At 39.6% G+C, this 21105-nt stretch overlaps 1 protein-coding gene across 2 annotated transcripts in view; it reads right to left on the bottom strand.

The window, feature by feature from the left end:
* The window catches only part of ano6 (anoctamin 6), a 99350-nt gene that overhangs the window by 41191 nt on the left and 37054 nt on the right, over positions 1-21105 (bottom strand). For both annotated transcript variants that reach the window (XM_033038134.1, XM_033038135.1), the window contains 5 exons: positions 12334-12468; positions 6475-6540; positions 3205-3483; positions 2832-2942; positions 1189-1304 (listed from right to left, as the gene is read on the bottom strand). In XM_033038134.1, coding sequence (XP_032894025.1) covers positions 1189-1304; positions 2832-2942; positions 3205-3483; positions 6475-6540; positions 12334-12468 — 707 coding nt within the window. The remainder of the gene's footprint in view (positions 1-1188; positions 1305-2831; positions 2943-3204; positions 3484-6474; positions 6541-12333; positions 12469-21105) is intronic.

Below are 21105 nucleotides of genomic sequence, written 5' to 3' on the forward strand. Positions count from 1 at the left end.
TGACGAATAATGGGTAATGATGAGTCAGAGTACAGGAGGGAGATTGATTTTCTAATTGAATGGTGCCAGACAACATTCTTGCTTTGTGTTAGCTGGACCAACACGTCAAGAACCTCAAGATCCAAGGCATGCATATCTGAGGATTTTTTTTGGATCCAGCACATTGATGCAACCACAAAAAAAGCTCATCAATGCTTCTACTTCCTTAGAAGATTGAGGAGATTCAGCATGTCACAAAAGTACTCTATCGAACTTCTACAGGTGTGCAGTAGAGAGCATACTGACTGGTTGTATCACAGCTTGTTTGGTAACTCGAATGCCCAGGTTCAAAGGATACTGCAGAACCACTTTGGATTTATACCTTAGTCCACTCCATCAGGGGCATTGACCTCCATACCATTGAAGAGACTACAAGAAATGCTGCCTCCAAAAGGCATTTAACATCATCAAAAACCCGCCCCACCCCGTTCAGGCTCTCATCTACCTAGAACTATTAGGAAGGTGGTACAGAGGCCAGAGAACCATGATGTCCAGGTTCAGGATGGCTTCTTTCCAGCAACCACCAGGCTCTTGAACCACACTGCACAACCTTAACCACAATCCTACCAAAGCAAAGATCTACTATGGGTTTTGGTTTAGTTGCACTATGTACTTCGGTTTTTAATACTATTATGGTCTAGTTACCTAGTATTGCTGATTATTAATGTATTATATCATTGATTATGGTATATTTATTGCTGTGTTATTATGTAAATGTGCCTGTAAAGCTGCATCAAGTAAGAATTTCACTGTTTCGTTCCCAGTGCATATGCCAGTTAAACACTCTTTCCTCATGACTCTTGAAAGCCACTGGCTGGATGAAGACCATGAGTATAAACAATGATCAAAATCACAATTTTCCTATATTATTAAATGTTACCACATGGGAATTTACTGTACTGAATTTCTGTTGAATCTTACCAGCTGCTTATTTATAAAATTTTACTACATTATTTGAAATGATTATTTATTGCTTCGAAGGCATAAATCATATAACTTACTTATATTTGAGATGACTGACAGACACTGCATATTTTCATTGCGATCTCAGATTTACCAACTCTCGACAACCTTGAAATGTTTTTTTGTTGGATGCAGATGTAATATTCTAAATGGAGTCTTTTAAGTTACAGATGAAGGAAGAAGTACCTGATGAGGTCCAAAGGCTGCAGTTTGTAAAAGTTCTTGGGATGAGCCCACTCCTGGTATAGAAGGAACCTTTCATTGGGACACAATGGGTCTGACGATTTCTGGTTGAATTTACACTGGAAGAGATAAATATGTACCATACTTTATTAAGAAACCTGAATATTAGTTTTAGTAATATTTGTTGCCTCACTCTTCAGAAATATCCTTTCCAAAATATTGATAGGGTTGAGACAAAATACTTCTGTTAAATTGCTAACTTATACTTTTACAGATTTTAATGGACAGAGCTCGTCTTGGGCTGGTAATTCTTATATATTTACTTACATTTTAAGTATGAAAGAACAAAAAAACTGTAGGTTTGTAGGGGAATAAGATTCTGTGACTGTACCATACCATTAATTGGTGTGGAGAAAATATATTACTCATATTACTCATATATTTTTATGAGTAAAGTTATAAGATTGCTCAAGAATCTCTATAATTTCAGTGTTGGTCTGTTGGTATTCTTACACCAATATGGTTCAACACATGCCGATTTGTGCCATACAAAAAAGTGTATATAAACAAATCTCTATGTCATGAAAATTAGAGGAATACTATCCAATGTACAAATACTTAACTATTTTTTTCTTTTTTTTCAGAATTACCTTTATTGTCATTCTGACCTTACGGTCTGAACGAAATTTTGTGCCTGCAGTCATACATACAATAATAAACAACAATAAACACAAATTAACATCCACCACAGTGAGTCCTCCAAGCACCTCCTCACTGTGGTGGAGGCAAAAATCTTAGGGCTGCAGTCTCTTCCCTCCTCTTCTCCCTCTGCGCTGAGGCAATACCCCACCGGGCGATGGCACAGACAGTCCCGCGGCTCACCGAACCCCGCAAACGGGCCGGCTCAAAGCCCGGGGTGGTCGAAGCTGCCGCCCTCCAGTCCAGCGGACGCAGTCGCCGGCCCGCGGCTGAACCCCGGACTCAGGTCACCGCCGCCAGAACGCCGTCCCAGCCACCGGAGCACCGTTCCAGCCCCAAGCCGGATCGCCCTCACGTGAGTGCCGTTCCACCCTCGAGCTGGGCCGCTCCGACGGGAGCACCATTCCACTCTCGAGCTGGGCCGGTCCGACGGGAGCGCCATTCCACCCTCGGGCTGGGCCGCCCCGACGGGAGCGCCACAGCCCCTCACGAGAGAGTCTCAGCCCCGCGCCAGGCCGCCCTCACGGGAGCGTCACAGCCCCTCACGGGAGCGCCGCCCAGCCCCGAGCCGGACCGCCCTCACGGGAGCGAGCCCAGGGCAAGTCCTGACTGGCTCTGCCTCCGGAGTCTCGAGGTCTCCGCCATTAGGCCTCAGCGCAGACGGAGGCAGAGAAGGGGGATACGACAAAAAAGTCACATTCCCCCAAAGGGAGAGACAGCAAGCCCCGTTTCAACCCCCCCCCCCCCCGCATAAACACAACCTAAAAACCAAAAACGTAACTAGACAAAACGAAAAAAAACAACACAAAAAAAGTAAAACGTACGGACTGCAGGCGAGCCGCTGCTGCCAGGGCAGCGCCGCCACTTCCGGATTTGTTTTGTATGTATTCATTCCAATAATTAGATGACAAATGCAGAGAAACAATTAATTACCTAAATTTACTTACATCATGGAGTGTATAAGCTGCCTTGTATGTATTTGAGTCCAGAAGTTTAGTAATACCAAACTTGCTGGGTTTTCCTCTTTTATATTCACTGCGATTCAAAATATAATTGACCTGCAAAATTAAGTTGAAAATTGATTTCAAGAAAAAAAATACTCAGCGTGAGAATGTAAAAATGTTTAAATTGTTCATTTAAAACTAAAACATACGATAATCAAACAAAAATGTAAATCGTTCTTTATTTACCCCTTTTGTTCCAAATTTGCCAAAGGGATGGCACAAGCTTAATTGAACAAGATTCTATTGTGGATGTGTAGTTATGAGCAAGTATTTTTAAATATAAATGCAGCATGAGGAATAGTGATCAATGACTTACTATCCTGCTTCGAGTTGCTGGTGTGAAAAAGGCATCACGATTTTCAGTGTGGAAACTTTTTATACGGTTCATCTCAAATGGTGCAGTGAAATATTCATCCTCTGGTGGAATTTTCTCTTCATCCACTGAAAAAAGCTTGGTGATGCAGTTAAAAGTGGAGGTCTTCTGTTTTAAATCATTGCTAAATAGAGGTAGTTTTATGTGAAGGACTTCAGCGTAACGACAGAGGACTTCCCAGGGTGCATGGAGTTTCAGGAAAATTGTCTTGAAATCTAAAACCTTAGATAGCAGATGAACAGCATAAGATGAACAAAATGTGCATTTATTCAATGTTCCATTAATTACTTTCAATACACAAATAAATTAAATACAATGAAATTTATACCAATCAAGCATGCAATGTATAAACTTATATAGAGAGTTAAAGAAGGATATACCCATTTGGCACACCAAGGCCATGCTGACCATCAAGTACCAATTTCTACATTAATTGTACCCTAATCAGTTATTTTCTCTCCACATTTCCATCAATTCCCTTCAGATTTTGGGGGCATGGTGGGGGCAATTTACACCAGAAAATTAAGCCGCCAACCTGTGCATTCTTGGGCTGTGATCGGAAACTGGAACACTGGAAGTTAACCAGTGCGGTCATATGGAGCTTATGAAAACCACATATAGATAGCATTAGATGTCAGGATTGAACTTTGGTGGCTGGGTATGTGAGGCAGCAGCACTACTGGCTATGCCATTTCCATTCTTATTCTCAAACAAGTTTGAAATCTATTGAGAACATTCTTAATACTTAAAAGAAGTAGAAGATTTGGCTTCTAAAAATGCCCTTGTATATACTTAGAACTAAAGGTTCACTACCTAAATGAATGATGGAAGAAGAGTTAATATGAGCTTTCAATATGGACATAAATAAGGAAAAAAGCCACATGGTGAAGAAATCAGAAAATGGAATAAAGTTTAGATACAAAGCTACAAGCCTGACACAAGCATGATGGGCTAACTCACTACTTTCTGTGCTGCAACAATCTCCCAAGGTAAAGCTCACAATGTGCCAAAGGATATCTAGTTTTACAAGCAGGGCGTGTGTAACAAGTTGTGCGTGTGGGGACAAATTTTGTAGTAAATGTATGTGTGAATGGAAGGTTTTTAATGAATGAAGTACCATACTTACAAAAGGATTATGGAGATACTGCCCATTTCATATATATGTCATCAGTAAAAACATTCTATTCCATGTTATATTCTACTCCTTCCTGCCCACATCTGCTTTTCACTTTTTAATTCTTGTTTTATTATCTGCCAGTTTCCACTGTTATTTGCCTATCCATTACCATACTTGATGTTTGCTCAGCAATGCTGCTTCTCTCTTCATGCCTATGTTAATTTGTTTCACTTGAAACTCCTGCACTTGTTATTCTGTTTACATTCACTGTTGCTATTTATATTCTCTCAATACCAAGGTACCCAAATGAATATACCTGCCCCTCTCCCATGTAAGAAAATAAACCTCAGAAACCCAAGTCATTCTGCCCTGTTTTTTGCTGCCCCTAAAGCTGATTATACTTTCCCTTCATGCTATCTTTAAATCTTTTTTCGTTTCAGTTCATGTTAACATTGACTTCATTTTGGGATCCTTGCTCCAAAGCCCTGTGTACATCCCACCTGCGAGGAAACGAGGCTTTTACAAATTATAACTCCGTGAGTCATCAGATCTATAAATTAGCACTTTGACTTAGGAAATCACGTTTGAATCATTAAGGCCATTGTTATATAGGAGGCCGGCATTTGGAGTTATTATTGTTGAAATGAGAGATAAGAGTAGAGGGGAAATTGGCTGGTAGAGTGAGTGAGGCAAGAACTAGCTCTTGATAAGTGGATAAACTGGGGAGGGGTTGGTCGGCAGATGAGTCAGGTGAGGGAGAGATGGGAAAGGATGATACGTGGAGAAGATAAGGGGATGAAGATTGTGGAACCTGATGAAGGAAGATGGGGAGTGAAATATAGAACCGGAGGGAGGAATGCTGGGTAGAAGAGAATGGGGTGATGGAGGTGAGGGGAGGGAGGCAGCAGGAGTGGGAGGAAACTGGGAGTGTTGGAGGGTGGACGGGAATGTGGGGAGTTGAAAGGGAGATGGGGGGGCGGGGGATGAAAAAACAATGGAAGACCCAGGGTGGGAAGGGATAGGAGATGAACAGATGATGAGGGGAAGGAAACTCGGTGATGGGGCAGGGGAATGGAAAGAAAGATCTTCACAGGCAGGGTGGGATGGAATGGCGGGGGGGGGGGGGGGTATCTGGATAAATGAGAATGGGGGGGGGCTTTACTAGAAATTGGAGAATCCAATGTTGATGCCCTTGGGTTGTGGACTACTCAAGTGGAATATGGGGTATTTTTCTGGAACGTTATTATTAATATTATTACTATTTCACAATTCTCAGTCTGTAGCCTTGTTGATTATGGCCCTTTAAACAGACTCCGGCTACCCCTTTACGTTCCAGGCTCCCAGTACTTTCTAAATTAAAAGATTTTTCCTCAGCTCCTCTCCTTTCCCTCCCTACTCTGGAAGTCTTTCCATCATTTAACTTAACTACATATTTCTTCATTGTCAATCTCTCTGTTAAATGAACCAGCTTCTTCCTATTCACCCTGCATTGTTTTCTAATAGTCTTTTATACCTCACACAAACCATTCTCATACCCCAATACCTGTGTTTAATTTACACATACACTGGTGACATATCCCACCCACACTTTGTTTTGGAACTGGGAGAGTGGGGTGGTGGAAGGGAATGGGGAGACTGTGGAAGAGGGTGGTGGGATGGAGGGTTGGTAGAAGGAAACAGTACCCAGTGGTGACCTAATCACTAATTGCTACAGTTTTACACAAATATAGCATAACCTTATGGTGTTTAAATTCAATGACATAAATGATAAAATCAATGTAGTAGGTGGCAAAATACAGTGGAAATAGGGCAGGACGGAGCGCATTGGACTGAGCAGTTTGGCCAAAGAGTATAAAGGGATATGAAGCCAAAGAAACAGCAGTATGAGCTTTAGCTGCTCATAGGCCAACATTGGTTTGGAATAACACATGTTGGGGCTGGGAGCTAAGCAGCAAGTCCATGAGAAAAGAAAGCCAATAATCAAGTAAAGAGACTAAAATGCCTTTAAAAACAAAGAAAAAACAGTGAAACCTTCAGATTATTTTTTTAGTCAACATCCTTTCAGCAGGAGGTAAAACATTTGAATGAGTACTCACTGATCTTGTAGCTTCTATCTGCAGACCTGCTTTCTTTAAGTTTTCTTGAAAGAGAGCTCTTTTCCTCTGCACAATAAAAAAATATATAGAAAATGTCAGAGGCTCCCCCAAGTTTACATTCCGAGTCTGTTTAAAAATATCCACCCACCCATCACATTTATGCAACAAGAAAGAAAAATAATATTTTGTCCTGGAGGCTAAACTTTCAAATACATATATAACGTGGTCACTCCTAATTATTGCAGTGCACATCTGAGTAAAACCTGAAAGGAAATTGATTCCCACTCATGGACATTTGCCCCTTACTTCAGTTGGCTTCATTTTGCTTGTGCGTAATAAAAATTGCATGATTATACAGAAGAACATTTTACAATTTAGCTCTGATCTAACTTATGAGTATGTTGATTTAAGCTGACAGACATGTACAGCCTTACACAATGACATATTGAGAGCCCCTAACAAAGGCTTGATAGGCAAATCATATTTAACGAAAAATGACATGCTACTAAGAGAAGGCCCATTACATTGTGAAGGAGTCTTTTTCAATGCAATCATGGAGTCAGAGATGGCCCTTCAGCCCGGAGATGGCCCTTCAGCCCATCTTGACCATAGCAACTGAGTTGGCATTCTGGGTTAATCACATTTGCCTGCACTTGGCCCATAGAACTATGAACCCTTCATATCCAAATATCTGTCCAATTATTTTTTAAAGTGGTAATTGTAACCAATTCTATAGCTTCCACTGCTGCACATTCTAGATGTGGACTACCTTCTGAGTGAAACAGTTGCTTGAGGTCCCTCTTATATCTTTTGCCTCGCAATTTAAGATTTTGCCCTCTGGTTTTAGAATCCTCCAAGCTGGGAAAAAGACTGTGTGTTCACTTTTTTCAATGTCCCTCCTGATCATATATATCGCAATAAAGTACCCTTCAGCCACCTCTGCACCTACAGATCTCTCTATTCTGCAACACTCTCCTGGTCTCTACCATTTATTGCTCTGGTTAGAATGAATATACCAAAGTTCTATATTTTGTCTAATTGTAGTCCTGTAGGTCTGTGTCCAAGATGGCTGCCGTGAAGAGAGAGTGGACGCTGGCGCGCTTTGGCTGCCGCTGCTCTCTTTTCACACTGTGTTTTTGATTTTCTGTTTTTGGATTGAATTCTGTTTTTAATTTGTGTCACTGTGATGTCTTTAATTACTTGTTTTATTCCGATTATATGTTTTATTTCGATTACTATGTAAGGTGTCCTTGAGATGTATGAAAGGCGCCCATTAAATAAAATTTATTATTATTATTATTATATACCACACACATGTCAGAGTTAAGAGCAGGTTAAGAGATTAAAAAGTTAAGAGACCTTCGGTTACCTCCCACGGCGTACAGGTATGGAGGTAAATTGACTTAGAATAAGTGCAAATTGCCCCTAGAGTGTGTAGGATAGTGTTAATGTGCAGGGATCGCTGGTTGGCAAGGACTCAGTGGGCCGAAGGGCCTGTTTCCGCGCTGTGTCTCTAAACTAAACGATAATTTAGGTAGTGGTACTGAGCAATGGCTGACCAATCCTCAGGTCCTGATAGTTCTCACCCAAGGGCCTTAAATAAGTGACTAGTGAAATAGTTGACCCCTTGGTTTTAATTTTCTAAGATTTGGAGGAGGTTCCATTACATTGAAAAATTGCAAATGTATCTCCTTTATATACAGAAAACAGGAAATCATAGGCCTGTTGGCATCACATCAGTCAAAGAGAAAATGTTGGAAACCATCATGAGAAACACAGTCCTTCCAAAAACTCAGGTAACGAGGCAAAGCCAACATGTCATACCCACGCTGAAAAAGTAAGAGATGTTATAATGGAATCTGTTATTGTACACTTTCCAAAATGAATCTAAGAAATATAAATTGTACTAAGACATATTAAAAACGAAAATTAACTTTAATACGCTACTTCTAAGAATTAAATAAACAAACGTACGCAAACAATTAGAATAAGCAGACTCCAAATTTGAGTTAGGAGAGGCGGGAACAGGTATTCAGAATTAAGGAAGTGATTTCAAGGGGATCCTTTACGGTGGCAGAAAATTATGACTTTGACCTTTCAAGTGTGCAGGAAGTTTTCATATGACTTGGTCATGGGCTGAGAGATGTTGATTTCATGTGTGTAGGAAGCTGAGTCTATGAATGTTCTCCATTTGAAAACTGAACAAAGCACTTCTCTTTTCACATGCAGTTACCACTATTATCTATTTCTATTCCAGATTTTTATCTCCTGCAGTTTCTCTATTTTATCATTTTCATCAGTCATTTAATGCAAGACAGTGTTTCTCTAAAAAAAATCATAAAACCTTGTTAATCTGGCATGCTCTGGACTTTGCTAGTGTCTGAAGAGCTGATTGTCCAGACAATGGGATGCTATTTTATTAATGCTTTAACACACATTTAATGCACTTTTTTTTAATAACAAAGTGGAATAATACGTTTTCCAGTGAACCTGGCTAGTTTATTGGGAATGCAAGTAACAAGACCCCAATAAGTTTCAAGGGAATGTGAAAAACAGAATCTTTAAGAAGTGTGGAGGGACTGGGAATCCGGTGGGTGAAAGGGAGATGGAAACTGTTGAATAAAAGGGACCACAGAATGGACCAAAATGAGCGGAAGGGTGCACAGGAATCAGCACTCAGTGAGCCAGATGATGAACTATCGGATTTCTGAATGATGACGTAGTGGATTATCAGTTTTACTGAACTTGCTTTAGACAATTAATAATTGACTTACTCAAAGACGATAATCTTCCTGAACTGTTTATGTCCAAAAAATAATTCTACTACAAATCAAGTAGTAACATTTATCTACTCTGTGACAATTTAACCTTTAAAACAAACAACAACTGACACAGGCTTCAAATGTGGTACTTCTGAAATTAATCACATCTATGGGATGTTAATTTGCTCTGGTCCAATACATGTTCAATTGTTTTTGCTTTACCAAATGTATAGAAAGTCCTCTGGGTACTCTGGTAATACTTATGGCAGTATCAAATCTATCAGCAACCACAACTCTGTTTTATGATCATCACTAACAACTAACCTTTGCTTAAATGGATTTGCAGGAACCATTCAAGTGTGAAACAATCATTATTTATCCTGATAAATGTTAAGTTGATGAGGCTCCTGCAAATGGTGCAATGTAGGAAAAGCACTTTCCAATGTTCCCACTGAGTAGTTTTTGTAGATCACTCCAATCCTCCAAAGAGGCAATAGTCACCTTACCATGTTGTTCTCAAAATACAAACAAAGAGTATTTTCACTTTAAACTAAATTGCTGAATATCACAAGAATATGAGAACATAGAAACATGAGAAGGCCCCTTGGCCCTTTGAGTCTGCCTTGAAATTCGATTTCATTATTGCTATTTTATGCTATCTTCTTCTTTGCCAGTTCCCCATAATGTAACATAATGTAATAATTCATCATTCTTTCAAATATTTATCTATCTTAACTTTAAATATTTCTAAGAACTGGTCTTCACCACACACAAGGTCAGCAAATTCCAGAAATTCACCAGCCTCTGAGAGAAGAGGTTTCTATGCACATCAGCTTTAAATGACTAGTCCCTCATTTTGTAGCAACCTCCCCTTATCCGTGACTCACCCACTAGTGGAAACATCGCACACAGGTTCTGTATTGGTGAATGTTTGGCTCAAAGATAAGGAGAACTGGCTTCAAGAGATATGGGCTAAGGTATATGAACCCAACCATGTGCATCCAATCATATTAACATTGTATCAATATTACGACTTGAAAATGGCATCAAATATTTAAGGAACTGTGGTCTCCCAACCGTGGCTGCCTGTTTTTCTGTAAGTCACTCTCAAAGAATGAGGAAGTACACACCTACAACTGACTTTCTAAAAATAACGTAGTGCTTCAAACATTCAGCCATAAAATATATCCAGAAATGTAACATAAAAAGAAAAAATATAGGGTCATCTGGTGATGTGCCTAAAATGGGAGAACTCCCTGCATGGTCCTCCTCCAATGATGCCAAATGGCTATGCTTGCAGGATTATATATTTTTGATTATATTTTTGGAGTCTATCACCCTGCTGGTGACACAATTCTATACTGTTAGGAAGGAGAGTAGCCTTTGAAGTCCTCAACATTAACTTCAGACCCCACAGGAATATTTTGTACTGATGATCATCTACTTTTTGTTTAGAAATCCTTCCTAAACTGATCACCATTACATGAATCATCGAAGGCACCGAGTATATTTTTATGTTCCACTACTCCACATTGGATGAAAGTGAGGTGATGGGGAGTGGACAGGAGGAGGGGGAGGGCTGCTTGATGTATAAAAGTTCCAGTTCTCAGACCTAGGCCTACTGCAGATGGTGAGACTTGGGTTGGAAATTCGATTGATTCTCAACAGACTGAGCATCTCAAGTAAGCTCATTAACTGAATATGGGCACAAAAGAATAATTCCACATTTTTCCTTGAGAGCACCAGCTGTTACAAACACAGTAATTGAGGACAATATCAAGTATACTGAAGCCTAAGTAAATCTGGAGGGAAACCTGGTTCTGTTGGTTTCATAGTTAGCATAAAGAAAACAATACATTGTTTGTTGTTGTTGCTAACCAGTCACCTCAGCTGTGCCTAAGCAACATTCCAGGTTTCAATCCTTCTTGAATGTGTACCTTCAATCCTATTGGTGTTTGAATCAGTTTCTATGGAGGTTTTGTATTGCTCTGCATTTAAACACCTTGAAGTAGTGTACTGGAGAATCTGTAAACTGCACATTATCACACCTAATCCAATTATCTCCCATTAACATTCCATTTGAATACATTTGCATTACAGTTGATACCAGAGGTCATGTTCTTGAACCTCAGGCTTCTCTTTCCACTTAAATCATTTTATTGCTCATCAACTTAAAGTTGAAAACCCTTAATTATTACCAGTGTCACCAAACATGTAAGAGATTATACAAAATAATGCATTCAACAAATTTCTACTTTTTTTGTAAACGATTTGGATCCAAGTTTAGTTTCATTAGTTTAGAGATACAGTGTGGAAATGGGCCCTTCTGCCCACTGAGTCCATGCTGACCAACGATCACTCGTACCCTAGTTTTGCATCCTATACACAGCAATTTATAGAAGCCAATTAACCTACAAACCTGCATGTCTTGGAATGTGAGAGGAAACCAGAGCACCTGGAGAACACCCACAGTCACAGGGAGAACGTACATTGTACAGATAGCACCCGTAGGTCTCCGGTGCTGTAAGGCAGCAACTCTAACGCTGCGTCACTGTGCAGCCTCAGTGTTAAATCATTTATGGTTGTTGGATCTAAAGATTGGCAAAATATGCTAGTATTTCAATGTGAACAAATAGCAATTTATTTCATCTATTTTTTTATGGGAAAGATCCTTTCTCATTTCTTGAATACTATTAAGGATGCTCTGAACAAGTAGCTACTTCTGTCCGGAGTCTGAAGCAATATTACGGAAAAGAGAAAACCACAAGTCAGCAATTAAAATTAAATGAAACTGCATATTTGCTTTCTCTATAGTATTTGTTCTTGAACTGATTACATCTATTTATATATATATATGATCTTTTTGGATAGCATGTTTAACAAAGTTTTTCACTGTAACCCGGCACACGCGATAATAATAAACCTGAACCTAAAGTAACAGTTAAACTGTGGGGATAATGAAATGAGAATAATGCAACATATTTCTCCAATAATAGTCATTTAGTTAAGTACTTGGTCGGAGAAAACAAAAATCTAACTTGCAGCTCAATGGTGATGGAAAATGTACTTAAGTACTAGTAGAATTAACAAGTCATACCTTTTTGCTTAGAATTGATCGCATTTTCTTTCGATCACCTGGTTTCCTCTGCTCCTCTTCGTAAACCAATATAAAGTCAATTCGACGTTGACCATCAGCGAAAAACACAGAGTCTTCATTCCCATTAAACTCAACCTGCATCGAGCAAACAGCAGTATATTTCATTTCAAAGTATGTGACAGGAACAATGAGAGGGTTACAATCCAAACTCATCGCAATCAAGTATGTTCAATCTTGCCCGCGTTTGGTCGAATCAATGGCCACGAAATAAGTGCAACATATGACTAAGCAATAGGAACACCATTTGCTCAGGTACAAAGGTATAATTTTTGTTTTCCACATTGCAGGGAAATTAATAATATAATCAAGAGCCACCCAAGAAGTCTATTTGATTAATAGAAAAATGATCTAAGCCAAATAATTACATAGGAAAGGTTTTGCAGCATAATCACCTTGATTTATTGAGTAATCAAAATTCACAAGTGTGACTTCATACCAAATTGTTAAGCAAGCCAGCATTACGAATTATTCAGTGTTGGTTTCTTATGCAGGATAGCAGTAGGCGACAGTGCATGCTGAAAGATTTCCAATTGTTTAAAGCATTTTCTCTCTAATTTATTACTTTGATACCTACCTTTAGGAAAGAATGGATCTTTCAGCATTAGGTTTGATTGACTTTGGTCACGGACTACCTAATGTTATGAAAATGCACAGCCGATTTATGTACAGATGATTAATTTGCAATTGTTACATAAGGGTGTAACAGGAATTTTGAGTCACACGTTATTTGTAATATTAGCGTAAAGTACAAACCAAAAGTAGCTTCTGGGAGTGAAAATAAATGCATGAATTGTGCTTTTGTGAAAATTGAGGATTGAGTTAAGTGTTAGGGTGCACCTCCCACATCTTGGTGTGAGATGAAACTAAGCCGCAATCTGATTCACAGATCCTCACTGAAGAATGCTGGTTGATGGCGATAGAACCGTAAATAGACCATATCAATATTAAGAATTTTATTTTTTATTAAATAAGTGTCCACGTAGTTTAAGCCTGCCAGAAAATAACTATTGATGGAAGGTGTATTGGTTATACTGCTTCTGCTAAATAACATGCTCTCTGCTGAAGTCCATGTCTATGAACTGTAAAGGAAAGATATCAGAACTACTACACAGTATGATGCATGCTGCCCTCGGTTAAAGAGTTTTGCCACGATTGGAATTTTCCTATATTGCAATACTTCAGAAATGTATAAAATAACTAGAGGCACAGAGAGCAAAGGTAAATAGTTACCGTTGATTTCCCAGGATTGATTAATCTAAAACTAGAGGGCATAGGTTTAAGATGAGGGGGAAAGTTTAAAGGGGATCTCAGGGGTGAGCTTTTCACATATAGGATGGTGGGTCTACGGAATGAGCTGTCAAAAGTAGTAGAGGCAAGTACAATTACAAAGTTTCAAAGACATTGGACAGATACATGAATAGGAAAAGTTATAGGGGTATTGGTCAAATACAGGCAAATTGGACCAGCCCAGAAAGGCACCTTGGTGAGCATGGGAGTTGGACTATTTCTGTGTTAAATATCTCTAGGACCCTATGAAACACTTCAAGTTCAAGTTCAAGTGAGTTTATTGTCACGTGTCCCTGTATAGGACAATGAAATTCTTGCTTTGCTTAAGCACACAGAAAAATAGTAAGGCATTTACTACAGTACAGATAAATGTGTCCATATACCATGATATAAATATATACACACATGAATAAATAAACTGCAAATAAAGCGCAAATAACAGAAAGTGGTTGTTAATAATCAGAGTTCAATGATATGAAATGCTGTTGGATGCCATGCAAATTGCTACTTAAATATACCTTACTTCAGAATAAACTGATAAATAAAACGTTCATTTTTGGCACATATGAGATTAGCACATATCTTGCATTTGTTGGCCTGGCCTGAATGCTAATCAAGGCGTTTCAATGGTCTGTCTGAACTGTTTCAAGTTGAGAAAAAAGTTGAGAAAAGGTTTATCACCAGAACTGTCTGTTAGCAGCCTGACTCCAGACTTTATAATACAGGAAAGGTCACTGATTAATCAGTTGAAGATGACTGGATCATGAATAATTCTCTGAGGTTTAAAGTGGTTGGATCCTTTAAAAAAAATGCCACAAGATTTTTTTCCCCACAACATACCACACTCATTACATCACTATAAGTCCTTCTGCAATAATGACTGATGTGACGTTCATCCAACAGGGGTAAAAATAGCAACAAGTCAATTCATTTTACATAAGCAAACTGCCAGCTGGTTAGAAAATGAAAGAGGAAGCAACATCTAATTTCCTATAAAAGATCTGGCTTTTTGATCAGAAGCAAATATGAGGGAGACATTAATATCACAGCCTCGTGATGTTTCTTTATGATGTTTCAAAATGCCGCAACACAGAGATAGTTAATGCTCTCAACCTGACACTAACCATGGCAACCCTGCCCACCCACACTCTCCAGCCAAATTAAGCCTTAGTCTTAAACAGCACATTTTAAAAAATGGAAATATGCAAAGTCAAAATATTAAAATATTATGTCCATATTTAGGTTGGGGTGGGGTGAGGCCAAAACGCCCATGACAAAACATAGAAAACAGGTGCAGGAGTAGTCCATTCGGCCTCATCGAGCCAGCAATATTCAATATGATTAATATGACCATTCAATATGATCATGGTTGATCATCAGTGCCCCGTTACTGCTTTCTCCCAATATCCCTTGATTCCGTTAGCCCCAAGCTATATCAAATTCTCTCTCTTGAAAATATCGCTAGTCATAGCTCAACATTATTCAAGTTATTCAACATTATTCATACTCAGCATTATTCAAATGGATGCAATAGGATATTTAGATTAATTTGGTTTTGTGATTTGATGCAGGTGACTAAGACTGACCGAGGACAAACAAAGAAGAAATGATTCACAGCGTGCGGGAGAAGCTCAGCGTGTCAGACAGCATCCCAGGAGAACACGGATGAGCGACAATTCGGGTCGGGACCCTAAGGGTCTGCAGTTCCTTGTTTATACAAGAAATACTTTATATTTTGTAACCAACATGGATTTCCTAAATTATTGGTTTAATACAGCTCACTTCACGTTAGATATTAAAAATATCTGTTTGAACAATTTCTATCCTTATAATAAAAGGAAGTATTACAGTGGCATCTTATAATAAAATGAAGTATACAATATATATATGAGCACTGCTGAGATGCATATTCCTGCAATACAAAGCATATGATAGAAAGACTACTCCCATCTCACTTTATTGCGTGTTTACTTCTTGACCTTCTCCGCACAATTCTCATTGTCTTCAAGTCATGAAGCTTTAAAACACAGAAATAGACGCTTTGGCCCACCTTGTATATACCAACCAAAATGGCATTCAGGGCTGGTCCCATTTGCTTGCATTTGGCTGAAAGCCCACATATTCTTATCTATCTATCTGTCCAAATGTCATAATTGTATCCGCTTCTATACCTTATTCTGGAAGCTCATTCCAGATACAGACTACCACCTAAGTTAAAAAGTTGCCCAAGTTCCCCTTAAATCTTTCTCCTCTCACCTTAAGTCTATGCCCACTAATTTTAGAATCATCTACCATGGGGAAAAACAGTGTGAACGTTCACTTTATCCATGTCCATCTTAATCTTGGTTACTCCAATAAGATTATCCCTCAGCATCCCAAGCTCCAGCAGATCAAACCTCTCCCTATAGAACAAGCTTTAAAACTAACCGAGGTAACATCCTGGTGAATGTCGTCTGCAAACTTTCCAACTTAATGATATATTTTCTGTAGCTGGGCAACTAGAACTGCACACAATCCTCCAAGTGTGGTCTCACCAATGACATGTACATCTGCATCATGATGTCCCAACTTTTTTACTCGTGGTATTAAAAAACGTTCATTAAATGACAATATTAGCGCAAATAGATGTACTGCATCAGTCATTTCCCAATTATTTAGCAGAGAATTGAAGTATAAACTTTAAGAAATTGTATGATACGGTTGTGGATTTAAAGATAGCCATATTGGAACAATTACTTTCTGTAATCTGTTCCTGTAGTCATTCGTATTTTAAATAGAAAGTCATAGAGTAATATAGCATGGAAACAGGTCCTTCGGCCCAACATGTCCCAGCTACACAAGTCCCACCTGCCTGCGTTTGGTCAATGTCCCTCAAAACCTGTCCCAACAATGTACCTGTCTAACTGTTTTTTAAATGTTGGGATAGTTCCAGCCTCGACGACCTCCTCTGGCACCTTGTTCCACATACCCACCACTCTTTGTGTGAAAAAGTTACCCCTTAGATTCCTATTAAATAATTTCCCCTTCACCTTAAACTCATGTCCTCTCGTCCTCGAGCATACCAAATCATTTATTTTTAGTTTAAACTTATTGATGAATGTTAACTCTTTACAAGAAAAGAAATGTTGTGAATGATTAAATACTATTTTTCAAAAAACATCTTTATTTCAGCTGATACTGTTACATGTTTCATCCAATAATGTAGCGATATATATGAATCAAAATGACTGATACTTTTCTGGTGCAGGGTTATATATAGTGATGTGTTGTGTATAATAAGCCAATCTACAGTTCTACAAACAATCGTCAAAGTAAAAAAAAAGATCTGAAGGAGGGTCTCGACCCAAAACGTCACCCATTCCTTCTATCCTGAGATGCTACCTGTCCCGCTGAGTTACTTCAGCATTTTGCTACCTACATTCTTTAAAAAAAAAGGCTTATAATCAAAATGAAAAGCAAGCTGAAATTTAGGTTTTCTAGGGAGATATATTGTTTATCTTACAAAAGCAGTCACAGGGATCATAATACAGAATTGCCAATTCACTATGAGGCAGACAGCATGTCAAATCTGTGTTCCTTGTTGTCTGAAAGTCGAATTGGGTGCTGTCAGCACTAGCCACTCGACTGGAAACATCAGCAATGGGATGTTAATGCCCCTGTCCCACTTAGGAAACCTGAACGGAAACCTCTGGAGACTTTGCGCCCCACCCAAGGTTTCCGTGCCGTTCCCGGAGGTTGCAGGTGGTTGCCGGTTGTTGCAGGTAGTGGAAGCAGGTAGGGAGACTGACAAAAACCTCCGGGAACCGCACGGAAACCTTGGGTGGGGCGCAAAGTCTCCAGAGGTTTCCGTTCAGGTTTCCTAAATGGGACAGGGGCATTATCTTACGTCTATTTGTAAGTTGTCCTTGCACCCATTGGATACTAAAGGGCCATAAGATTATGCTATATGCCGTAATACATGTTATATACTATATATTTTATATACAATCTTGGAAGTGAGATATTCCAGAGGAGCAAACTGGTGTAGGTCAACATTGCCTGCAGGATTTGAGCTTTCAGGACTTCAGCAATCCGCATTCAGTCCTGACATCTGATGTTGCCTCTATAAAGTTTACATGTTCTCCCTGTGATTGAGTGCGTTTCCTCCCTCATCCTAAAGACATGTGGGTTGGTAGGTCAATTGCCCACACTAAATTGGCACGTGTGTGCATGTGACTGGTAGAATCTGTGGGGGTGGGGAGGATGGGGGGGGATATTGATGGGAATGTGGGGAAGAACTGTAAAAAATAATGTAAATGAGTGCTTAATGGTCAGCATGGACTTGGTGGCTGACAGGCCTGTTTATGTGCCATATGACTCTGTGTCTGTAAACACTAGCTATCATGTCGAACACCATTGTTAAATGTGTGGGTAGATATGCCAGATAGGTGAAAGGAACATTATAGCTGCCCGGCTTTAAAAGCGGACTAATTAGGCTACAGGGGACATGGATGTAGTCTTCTAAGGGCCAAGCTGCTGGAGATCAATGGGATGCAGTGGGACTATTCTTGCTTGTCCTCTTCTGAAAATGAGTCCTCCTGCACTACATGGTCTCAGTTCATTCACCCAGTCGTGCACAGTTCCGTGAACATCTACCAGGGAAACTATGGATGGAAGTAACATGCCCTTCTTCAGTTCTTTCTTGCTCCATGCAGAGTAATCTAAAATATGTTTGTGGCCTCACGGTTGTACAGCTGGCATTGTTTACAGGCTGTGAGCAGTGCATGAAAAAATTGCAACCACGCCAAGTTTTAGAAGGTGTGGCGAAGCTTACAGAGACGAGGTACAAGTCCCAGATATAACTTGTTCCAGCACGAGATTTTAAATCAGATGATCTAGCAAACGTAGAGCTCTTCTTGCCACTTAGAACATAAAAAGGTACAGCACAGGAACAGGCCCTTCAGCACACAATATTTATGCTGAACATGATGCCAACATAAAGTAATCCCATCTGCCTGTACATGATCCATATCCTCTCATTCCCTGCATATCCATGTGCCTATCTAAAAGCTTCTTAAATTGCACTATTATATCTGCCTCCACTACCACCCCTGGCAGCGTTTTCAGGCACCCATCAGTCACACTGTGTAAAAGAAAACTTGCCTACGCTCAGTTCCTATAAACTTTGTCCCTTTCACTTAAATCTATGCCCACTCCTCTTCAGCATTTCTACCCTGGGAAAAAGGTTCTCACTGTCTACCCTATCCAAGGTAGACAAAAAGCTGGAGAAACTCAGTGGGTGCGGCAGCATTTATGGGGCGAAGGAATGGGTGACGTTTCGGGTCGAGGCCCTTCTTCAGATTGTCTACCTTCGATTTTTCCAGCATCTGCCGTTCTTTCTTAAACATTTCGTCTATCCTATGTATGTCTCTCATCATTTTATATACTCCTTATCGCAAATATTCTCCAATTCACACGGCATTTTGTTAAACCTCTTTTACACCCTCTGCAAAGCACCCATGGCCTTTCTGTAATGGAGCACGCAATACTCCAAATAAGGCCTAACCAAAGTCCCATAAAGCTGCATCATCACTCCCTGACTCGTGCTTCAATCTTCTGGACCAGTTTATCATGCAGATGGATGTTAAAAACCATACAGAGTTCTATGTAAACCATATCTACTACACTCTCTTCATTCATTTTCTTACTTACTTCTTCAAAACATTTTTGTGAGAGTAGATTTGTGAGGCATGATCGTCCTTGTACAAGATCATTAATGAATATCAATTTTCCTAGAAGAAGTCACAATTCCTTCATTTTTGTGGAACACATTAGTGGATAAAGAAACATTGTCATCCTTGGAGGGAGCAACAAGTACCAGGGCCATGGACACACTTCCACTTTCTCAGGAATGTACCTCATAATGCAAGTAAACTATTGATGGACCACCAGACTATTTTCAAAGCTTCTTTAAATGTTATTACCTAGCGTTAGAGACCATGTGACCACCAGAGCACTTCCTTTCTTTGAAAGCTACATGTTCTGCAGATGAAGCTGGAAAGATAGCTGTCAGGTCTTCATAGCTGTACTGCTTGAAGTAGTATACATAGGTATCATATATTCGTTTTCAAAAGAGTTAGATTTAGATCTTAGGGCTAACAGAGTCAAGGGATATGGGGAAAAAGCAGGAACGGGCTACTGATTTTGGATGATCAGCCATGATCATATTGAATGGTGGTGCTGGCTCGAAGGGCCGAATGGTCTACTCCTGCACCTATTTTCTATGTTAAGTAACACATCTTTCCATATTGAACACGGGCCATGTTCTCTGCAGTGCCCCAAGTCAAGTTGGTACTTGAAATCCCGTCAAGTTTGTACAGGAATAACGATATACAATAATGAGGGGTGGCGTTTGCAAGCGAGATGGTAAAGATTCTGAGCCAGCATTTCTCCGTAAAGGTCAAGAAGCAAATATTGTAAGATAGAAGAATATTGAAGGTGTAATCAGGGGAAATAAAGATGCACGTGTCAAGAATTGGAAATTGGTATTGAATGAGTCTTTTGAGGTTTACATCAGATATAGGAAGGAAAAAAGAAAGAGTAAGAGGCTAAAATGCCATGATATTGCCTTAACAATTAGTATTAATATGAATTCTAAAATCCTTTGTAGGTATATCAAAATCAAGAAGGTAACTATGTGTGGAGCCAGTGAATATGTGCAAGGTTCTGAGTGAATACTTCTCAGGATTCACCAGGATGTGGAGGCTGAAGGGTTAATGGTTAAGGGAGGGGTACACATGATTGTATCAGGAAAAAGGAAGTATAAAAATAGCGGACTAATTGGGATGAGTAAGTCCTCAGGGCCTGACAGGATCTATCTCAGGATCCTAAGGGAGAAAATGCTGAGGATTTAACGGAGATTTTTGCATGCCCATTCGCCATGGGTAAATTGCCAGAAGACTGGACGATAAGCTAATGTTGCCCCTTTATTCAAAAAGGGCTGCAGGGATAAGCCTATAAACTGTAGACCAATAAGCCTTACATCAGTGGTAGGGAAGACGTTGGAGAATGTTCTGAGGGACAGAATCTATGTTCACTTGGAACCGCAGGGAATGATGAGGAAACCATTGTATAGTCACCAGGACAATGTATCAATTATGATCAAACATCAGAAACAAAATGACAAAGTGGAATTACTCTCAATCCAGTAAGATGTCAGAGTGCAAAAGGTGGACTGAAAATAACATGCACACATTCAGTGGCATGATAAACAGTTGGGACATTTGCAGACTAAACCTCCATGGAAAGGTTGAATGACAACTGCATAACATCAACTGTGGAATAATATTTATTCCAGAAGCAGTTTAGAAGCCAGTGATATAAAAGTCGTTATTTGATGTTACGTTGGTAACTGTAAATCATGCAGACACACCCCAATCTTATTCG

Source organism: Amblyraja radiata, chromosome 19 (assembly GCF_010909765.2).
Source record: "Amblyraja radiata isolate CabotCenter1 chromosome 19, sAmbRad1.1.pri, whole genome shotgun sequence".
Taxonomy (NCBI): Eukaryota; Metazoa; Chordata; class Chondrichthyes; order Rajiformes; family Rajidae; genus Amblyraja; species Amblyraja radiata.